The sequence below is a fragment of the Sceloporus undulatus genome, chromosome 4 (genome assembly GCF_019175285.1).
Source record: "Sceloporus undulatus isolate JIND9_A2432 ecotype Alabama chromosome 4, SceUnd_v1.1, whole genome shotgun sequence".
In the NCBI taxonomy this organism is placed as follows: Eukaryota; Metazoa; Chordata; class Lepidosauria; order Squamata; family Phrynosomatidae; genus Sceloporus; species Sceloporus undulatus.
The window spans coordinates 195,611,216-195,620,497 of record NC_056525.1 but is presented as its reverse complement, the minus strand read 5'-3'; the positions used below and the strand labels follow the sequence as shown (position 1 = coordinate 195,620,497).

General features: G+C 40.3%; 1 protein-coding gene across 1 annotated transcript in view; it reads right to left on the bottom strand.

Moving 5' to 3' along the window:
* Positions 1–1,427: 1,427 nt before the first annotated feature.
* LOC121929229 (chloride channel protein C-like) overlaps positions 1,428–9,282 on the bottom strand; it is an 86,127-nt gene continuing 78,272 nt past the window's right edge. The window contains exons 15-17 of the mRNA XM_042464576.1: positions 7,661–7,754; positions 4,912–5,007; positions 1,428–3,246 (exon numbers count right to left, since the gene is read on the bottom strand). Of these exons, the coding sequence (XP_042320510.1) occupies positions 3,016–3,246; positions 4,912–5,007; positions 7,661–7,754 (421 nt within the window). The 3' untranslated portion in view covers positions 1,428–3,015. The remainder of the gene's footprint in view (positions 3,247–4,911; positions 5,008–7,660; positions 7,755–9,282) is intronic.

Sequence of the window (9,282 nt, the reverse complement as noted above, 5' to 3'; positions counted from 1 at the left end):
ATAGTAGAACATTAGCTTTTTCATTCAAATACTTGACTGGCTATCAGAGATAGCTCATCCAAGGACGTTCAACAACATATGGCATGTGAAGGCAAAGGCTTTCATGGCCAGGATCCTTAGTTTTTTGTGGGTTTTTGGGGCTATGTGGCCATGTTCTAGAAGAGTTTATTCCTGACATTTCAACAGCATCTGTGGCTGGCATCCAGACAATGCTGGTATGGGAAAGAGTGGGGTATATCTATACTGTGTAACCCTGTGTAGGGAGGAGTGATTTCCATGTTAATATGTGTATTGTTCTGTTGTTGAATGGCAAGGCCTCAGGCTGGGAGGATATGCAAAGAGCATTGGTGTCTCTTTAATTAGTGATCACTGTCCGCTGGGAAAACCCCTAACCCTGACCAGGTCAGAACGCACAGGAAAGCCACTGAAATCCACAAACACCAAGACAACTTCAACAGGAAAGACGAAACCCTTAAAGTTAGCAAAGTTTGACTACCAGTTCTGAAAAACACTAAAATGAAGACCCAGCAAAATGCAAATGAAAAAAACCACCCAGGGTCAGGGGTTTATCTTGGTGTTTGTGGATTTCAATGTCTTCCATGTGCATTCTGACCTGATGCATTGGTAATCTTATGAAAGGAGCATGAGTGATAGCACAGCCACAGAATCAGTCTGGAGCAAAGCTGATTAAGAAATCTATATTCTGAGAAACTGGATGGATAAAAATCTTTTCTCAAATATATATGCACAACCACCAGTGAAAAACAGATGGTTACTTAGGTAGTTGGACAACCTAGATAAGACCTTCTTCTGCAGTTTCTTTACAATCTATACCGAAGTTCGGAAAAGTTGCCTTGGACTATGCGAACTGAAAGATGAAAATTGCATTTCAAATATTGCTTTTCCAAGGTCTAACTTGGTGCACATTCCTTTTTTTCTAATACGACTACATTTCTTTAAGGCTGTGTATGTTTTCAACATTCCCCCCCCCTAAAATGGGTACAAAAAAATCAGTATTTCTAATAAACCATTTACCCCTTTGCCCATTGAAAGGCAAGTTTGCTGAGAAGAAGAATGATCCAATACCAAACTACTTTGGAATTAAAAGATCACAACTATTTATTGATTACAGATGCATTAGTTTGCACTTGTATTGGGATAGGATCCAGGCAATGGCCAGCCTGCCTGCTGCCCAATGAACCATACCTCCAGCCTCTGCCAGAGAATGGAAGTGGACGATGTGGACTCGCCCGGATGCCAGTCCTCCCAGGCAAGAACCCCATCAACTCCACCTGAGTGGGTGGTGGTGGAAAGGCCTCCAGCCCCTGCTTGGGCCAGACATTTCCAGCATACTCCCCTCCCCATGTCCCATAAGGGGACCCCCCCTGGGACCCAACCCGGATCCCATCCCATTCATTGCCGTACATAGTTGTGACAAACACACATAAGAATACAGAATATAAAGGGAGGGTAGGAGGTAATACACCAGAGAGGAACTGGCCTGATGGGCTGCAAGCACGGCAATATATGCCACTCCCCAGGACCTGAGTGAAGACTGCCAAGTTGCAGTCTTCACTCAGGTCTGCCACATGGCAGCCAATGAGAAGTGAGGATGCAGTTCGCTTCTCATTGGCAGTCCTTGGAAAGCACTGCCTGGCAGGGAGCCTAACACCCAGCTGCGATCCTAATCTCAACTGGCAACTTTGGCCACAGGTGAGTGCCCACAGCCCCATATTTTGATATTCAAGTAAAGAAAAATGCAACAACTAATTAATTCTCCCATGATGTTACAAATATGTCTAAAGAGCTTTGTCATTTGATCCACCAGCCCCGTACATTTACTCTTCCTGTAAACCTTATTTATACTCTAATGCTTCCAGCATGAGATCACTCCCCAAATTCATAATCCTCCAAGTTTTATTTCTGAATAACCATTTGCTCATCTACTTCATGAGGAATTTTCTTTATTACTTTGCTTGCATAAAATCTAGTAAAATTATTCATAAGATGAATCACATGTTCACATAACAGTACATGCAGAGAAACCTCTAAATGAATTTATGCCTTTATATGCTGAGATGTGACCAAACAACTCCTATTGAGTTTTTATTTACTAGCAAAACAACAGGAAAGGTTCATGTCATAAATGTTGCACAACAATTCTACAGGCAGAACCCATTTATTTCAGGGTGAAATGCCAGTAACATGAAGACACAAAGAAAGAATTATCTGGCTGGCACCATCACCACAAAAAATAAGTTCCTACTTTTCTGGAATAAAAACTGCTTAGAAAAAAAAGTTGAGACAAGTCTAAAAGTGGCTTGTAGGAACCCTGATTCCCACTAGTAAGGTTGAATAAAGGTTGCCATTTTCATCTGTTCCCAGGGAAAGGCTAACATGTTGGGATCATGATGTCTGGGCACACATTATAATAATTTAATAATAATTTGTTTTATTTATATACCGCTATTCCAAAGATCATAGCGGTGAACAGCAAGTAAGCTAATTAGCAAGTAAGCTAATTATGGCCTTAGACTGAAATCTAGCCTAAGCCAACCCCCACCTAAAATTTAACACACTGCCCAATTGGCTAGCAAAGTTGAAGGTGCCTTCTTTGTCTGTTTATAATCATTTCAACCTAACAATTTCCAAGTTGTTGCAGCAATAACAAAGACCTACTGGGCATTTCTCCTCAATTTTTAACAGCTTTCTCCTTTTGTCAAAATGTTGCCATTGTTGTATTTACTGTCTGCATTTTGTAAGTGGCTCTCTACTGACTATCTTTTTTTTTATATTTACCTTCCCTTTGTGCAGTTGTTGTGTGTTTATATGACATCTTATTTTTGTTTTGTTTTTAATAGAAACAGACCTTTTCGTTTGCAATAATGGCAAGCCTAAAAGTAAAACAACAATTTTTAACTTTCATGGTATAGAATGCATGATTGTCCTTCTTTTTAAAATAACAAACACAAGAAAAGATTTGATAAACTAAGCATTCCTCAATCCAATTACTTCCTAGTCTAGAAGCTCATCATCAGACTGAGGCTGCTGTGATGACTGCTGAAGTCCTAACTTTTCTTCCAGTTGGAAAGATATCAAATCTTTCCTGGTGATTATGCCAACAACCTGGTTCTGTAAATCCACAACAGTCAAGTGGCGAAGGCCCAGAGACCGAAAGATGATATATGTGCGCTGCAGAGAGAAATTAGCTTGAATCGACATGGCTGACTTGTTTATGTATGGTTCCTGCAAGATAAATGAAAGGAGATATTAAGGGAAATAATATAACTTTACCACATCTATAATGCCTATCAGTGACATAGTGCTGCATTTTTTAAAATCTCTTATTTTAAAAGGAGCAGAAGCACAATGTAAAGAAGGTTTCAGTTTGCACTAGATTGGGTTATTATTGCAACATACACAGATCACATATCATAGAGCAGCTAAAACTGTTGATATATTCAAGGATTCTGCATGAATATAGTCAATTACCACATGTATGGCACATCTTTAAGGCTTTTGAGACAGATACTTTTTTATTATTTTTACAGAGCAAAATATTATAGGATGTCAATAAAGGCAATCAGGAGCTTAGAAAAAGAAAGAACTACTTTTCCACCCAAAATATAGAAATTCCTCTGACTGAGGAACACTTCAGTTAAGTCAACTTCAGATATTAAGTTCTTCTTTCTCAACCAATGCTGAGGGAGACACACACAACTAAGGTATATCTGTATGGAAAAGTCAGATACACAATGACATTTGTAAAGTGCAGCACAATGACATTTTGCCACACAAGTACTAAAAAGCAGATGTTGAGACACACAGTATAAGTGCTAGAACAATCTCATGTGTAAAAAAAAAGGTCTAATGTTAAATCCTTTCTTGGTGTTTATTGCACTATCATAGCAGAAAGTTAGGTATAGATGCAGAATTTCTAAAATAAAAACAAACATCTCAAACCAAGAAACATCCTTCCTTTGGGAGAATCATTCACAGGTTTATAGTTTTGGGGCTAGACTACTGTTATGCATTCTTGCTGGGAATGATCCATAAGCTTCAGTTGGGACTCCAAGAAAGCATACGATAGCATTGCTTGATCATCTGCATTTGTTCATCATTGTTTTTAAGATACATATGAAGATATAGGACTCAACAGAGTCATCACCTTCCACTTCTCCTATGTTCATCATTATTTCCAAAATGTATCAAAACCATCTTATCTGGGGTAATTTTATAGGTATGCTGTCAGGAGTCCGTGCTTATAGAAAAATGAAAGATAATACTTAAACTTTCTTATGGTTATTGCTCGATGAAATATTGCAGTCCTTGGACAATAAAGTGTCTGCCTTTGGTACATATTACTGGAGGTGTATATACTTCTATATTCATGCGGGAGTCAAAGAAACAGGGCTGCCTTTGGCTTTAGCTTTCTAGTGCAGAAATTAACACGTAAATGTCAAAATATCTCACTGTAAATAGACATAAGATTTTCATTGCTATGTCATTAGAGACATGGTTGGAGACAGGGAAAATCTCAGGAACAATGCTATGCATATTATTTTAGTGGGAGTCAAACACTGACATTTAAATGATCTGTTCCATTATCACAGTATCTTTTCGCCAATCTGGAATGTGTTTTAATCACAAATCCCCTTGAAATCGTTGCCTTTGTTGTATTTTCTTGTTGGCTCATTGTATCAACATCTGTTATGTTTATATAATTTGAATTAAAACTCAGGAATGCTGTTTGTACTCCGCTACTTTTGTTGAGAGTGCAGCGTCCCAAGATTGGCAGTGTTTATGTAAATCAGTGTAGCTGACAGAGCCGTCATAAACAGAAGAGAAAAATATAACAAACACATTGTTCATAGAGGAAACGTTTGTTTTCAGAGTTGGCTTTACTCTTACCAGATTGATGAAGAGCTGCTGATACAGAGGGTCTGTACTATAGCAGTCCAACATTATGGCCATCCGTTGCTGATCAGGCAGTTTTTCAGCTCTGATCTAAAATAGATAATACCACTATTACTTTGAGCAGTTTATTAACATTCCAACTTCCTAGCACAATGCAACTGGACTGAGTTTTTAAGAAGGAAATCTGCAAGCACAAAGGAACGTTTAATAATAATAATAATAATAATATGATTTATTTGTATACCGCTTTTCCTACGATCAAAGCGGTTTACAGCATACATATGCATATACAACAACAAAGCAAGTAACAAAAAATAAAACTCTGCTTCTCTCCCCTCAAGATGGAGGTCGGGGGGGAGGGCTCTTCAACTTGGCAGGCGGAGGCCTGTTGTTTCTTGCCTGCTTCTCTCCCCTCAGGATAATTTAGATTTCTTACACAATGGTGAAAAGTCCTGATAGAAAGTTAAATTATAGAAATATTCACCCCTTGTCTTTGAAAAGTCATCTGCTCTATTTGACTCCTTTTTTTGACTGAGAGTGCAACAGGTGCAGCCAATTAACAGTTTACATGTTCAAAACAGCAAGATTGATTAGAATGTTATTACTTCAGATTAATAAACCAGCAGGATCCAAGCAATCAAGACCTGATATGAATGTGACAGAGTCAAATCAAGCTTTATTTATATATCTTATTTTCCTCATTTTCAGGGAGTTCATGACTCAGAAAGAAAAGGATGAGCTTCCTCATCCTGGGCTCTATAGCAGTAGCAATAGCAGGTACATTTCTATGCCGCTTATCAATGCACTTAAGCACTCCCTAAGCAGTTTACAAGGTGTAAGCTAATTGCCCCCAACAATCTGGGTACTCATTTTAGCGACCTCAGAAGGATGCAAGCCTGAGTCGAGCTTGAAACCTTTTGCTGGTATTGAACTCGCAACCTTGTGGTTTTGAGTGAGTGGCTGCAGTACAGGCATTTAACCAATGCACCACCGGAGCTCTTTGGTCTTCCCCACTCACCCAAATTGTCTTCCATTCCTGTAAGTAATTTAAGAAATGGAAGAAGCACAGCTAACACTACATAGGCAGGTTATAGACCGCCGCTTTGAGGCGGTCTGCCGCCGCCGCCGTTTGCTCCATAAGGGAGCCGTCGCAGCCACACCGTGCGGCTCCCTTACGGAGAAAAAAAGAAGCTCCAAAATGGAGCTTCTTTCTGCAGCGCCCTAATGACGTCGCGAGGCGCTGCTGGCACACTCGCGACGTCATTAGCGCTGCGACACGTTCGGACGCACAGCGTCCGATATGTAAAGATGGCGCCGGCCGTGTGGAACGGCCGGCGCCATATTGTACGGACAGAGTCCGTATTAGAGCCAGGGGCGTCTAGAAGAGACGCCCCTTTTTTAAAATGGGACGTCCTGCGGACGTCCCAAGTGGCAGTCTATAACCCGCCATAGTAAGCAAAATGTGAAGTTATACCAACTGATGAAGCTAGCAGTGATGTGAACAGAAATGAGGGCTTGTTTACATATGTGCACATAGTGCTGAATCTCCCCATATAACCCTGTCCAACCCTTAAAATCTTTTGGGAAGGGCTTACTCTCCCATCACCCTTCCAGGCCCCTCTAATGATGTCACAGAAGAGAGCCTTCCCAGGGCTGATCCTAGGCAAAAGGATTTACAATGAATGTGCTGTGTTTTATATGTTTTTATTCTTTTTAATGTTTTAAAAGTACATTTTTAAGCACTGAAATAGTAAAAAAGTTCCCATGTCTTGGATCAAATATTGATCAGAATTGTGACTGCAGTCAAGAAATAAGAAGTCTAGGAATGGGAACGGCAGCTATGAAAAACTCGACAAGATTATAAAGTGTAAAGACATAACTCTGAACACTAAAGTGAGGATAGTCCAAGCCACTGTATTCTCCATCATCATGTATGGATGTAAAGGCTGGACAGTTAAAAACAGCCCTATAGAAAGAAAATCAACACATTTCAGATGTGACACTGGAGAAGACTGCTGAGGAGGCCATGACGGCCAAGAAGACAAACAAATGGGGTCTAGAACAGATTGAGCCAGTACATCATTGAAAGCCAAGATCACTACATTGAGGCTGTCTACTTTCGCCACATGATGAGGAAAAATGAATCATTAGAAAAGGTAAATGTTAGGAAAGCTGGAGAGAGTAGAAAGAGAGGGAGACCACATGCCAAATGGTTAGACCCGATCAGGGATGACATGGACCTGGGCCTGAAGAACCTGAGCAGAGAGGTTGAGGCCATTGGATCTTGGAGATATCACATGCATAGGGTCAGCTGGAGGGCAGTTAACAACAAAACTTTTGTAACACATACTGTTTGAACTCTTTTATTTTAGCTTAGGCATAAACCGCTTTGGTCACATTTTGGGAGAAATATGGGATATATCAAATAAATCAACATTACCTCCCATGCCAGCTAATATTACACTAGGGATCCTATAGTGAACTGTTGTTCTTGTTGTGTGCCTTTAAGTCATTTCCAACTTATGGTGACCCTAAGATGATGCTTTCATGGGGTTTTCTTTGCAATATTTGCCCAGAGGAGGTTTGCAATTGCCTTCTCATAAGGCTGAGAGCATGTTATTTGCCCAATGTCACCCAGTGGGTTTGATATCTGAGCTGGGAATTGAACTCTGGTCTTCAGAGTCATAGTCCAACCCTTCAATAAAAATTAATAATCCAAAGAGATAAATTTTAAAAAAAATACCTTCTGATAGGAAAGAAGTGAGCAGGGTTCAGATTCTTCCTCAGTGACCATTTCAAAGATGTCTTCATTTTCCAGGAGCACAGAGAGCTCAAGCCTAATAATAATAATAAATAATAAAAATTTTATTTATATGCCGCCCTTCCTCCGATCAGGGCGGCTCACAACATAATTAAAATACAAACAATTCCAATAAAAACATATTTAAAAACAAACCAACAGTAAAGCCCCAAAGCCCAACCTCTTGGCCACGAAAGAGAGGAGGGAGGCCCACAGGATATTTACTCGGGGAATGCCTGTTGGAATAGGAAGGTTTTGAGGTCCTTCCTAAATTGGGCCAGGGTGGTGGACGAGCGGAGCTCTGTGGGCAGCGCATTCCAAAGGGCTGGGGCAGCTATGGAGAACGACCTCCGAGTGGTGGAGGCCAACCTAGCCCCAGGCACCTTCAGTAGCTGCTGCCCAGATGTCCTGAGGGTGCGAGGCGGAATGTACGGGGAGAGGCGGTCCTTCAGGTATCCTGGGCCCAAGCCTAGTTTCATGGAGAATACATTCATCAACATCATTTCATATGAGAAGTTCTGAATTGCTAAGAGACTGAGTTTTACATAAATAAATAGCAAATCTCTTTCTAGGTACTGTTTTGTCAACTTGATCTCCATATGTAATTGGACTGCAACTCCCATCTTCACTTACTACTGGGCATGCTGGAGACTTTTGGAGCTGTAATTAAAACATTGGGGAACAACTATGCTAAGACAGTAGCCCTCATTGTGTATCAACTCTGTCCTCCTTGTAAGCAGAGGCAAAAAAAAATCAGATTGACACTAAGTAGAAGATTAGCCATACAGCTACAAGAAAGATTTTGCCTTGTGATCAAGGGCATTACTAGGGAGGATGCAGGTGACATCCTAACAGGGTGACACCACTGCTCCCCAAACATCTGCCTTTGAGCAGAAACAGGCAGTGGCATTCACCTGTATCCCTTTAAAATGCTGGAGCTCAGCAGAAGAGATGGTGTGAGTGGAATGAGGCTCAGTGGGAGGAGAAAGACTCAGGTATTTAAAAAGTAATAATAATAAATCACATATTACCATATCTTCACTTAAAACACATGAAACTATGATTATGTAAATATATTTAGTGTGTATAATATTGTAACTTAAAGGTATAATTTTAATTTTGCTAGTTGTCTGTGTCACAACCATTGCCATTGCATTCAGTGATACGGGAATTACAATTTATGAGTAACATCAGTACAAAAAACATTACTAAGGATTCTGTTTTTTATGGTATGGGCAGAGTTCAATGGGGAGGGGGGGTGACACCATGAGTTACTGTACCATGTGATGCCAAGATTAATGATGCCATTGCTTGCGAATAGGAGATCGCCAGGTGAGACCCTCAGTTTCTATTGTTATTTAGTCTTCCAACTGCCCTTTGAGATAGACGTCTTCGGGGCTAGCAGAACTACGTACAGCTCCTTTGACTGAGAAAGCACTGGAAACTTGCATTGTTTTCTAATATTTGTTTTATTTACACACACAAAGACAAAGACAACTGATTGGCCACAATGGATAGAAGAGACAAGGCTGAATAGACCTTTACTCTGATTTAACAAGGTACCT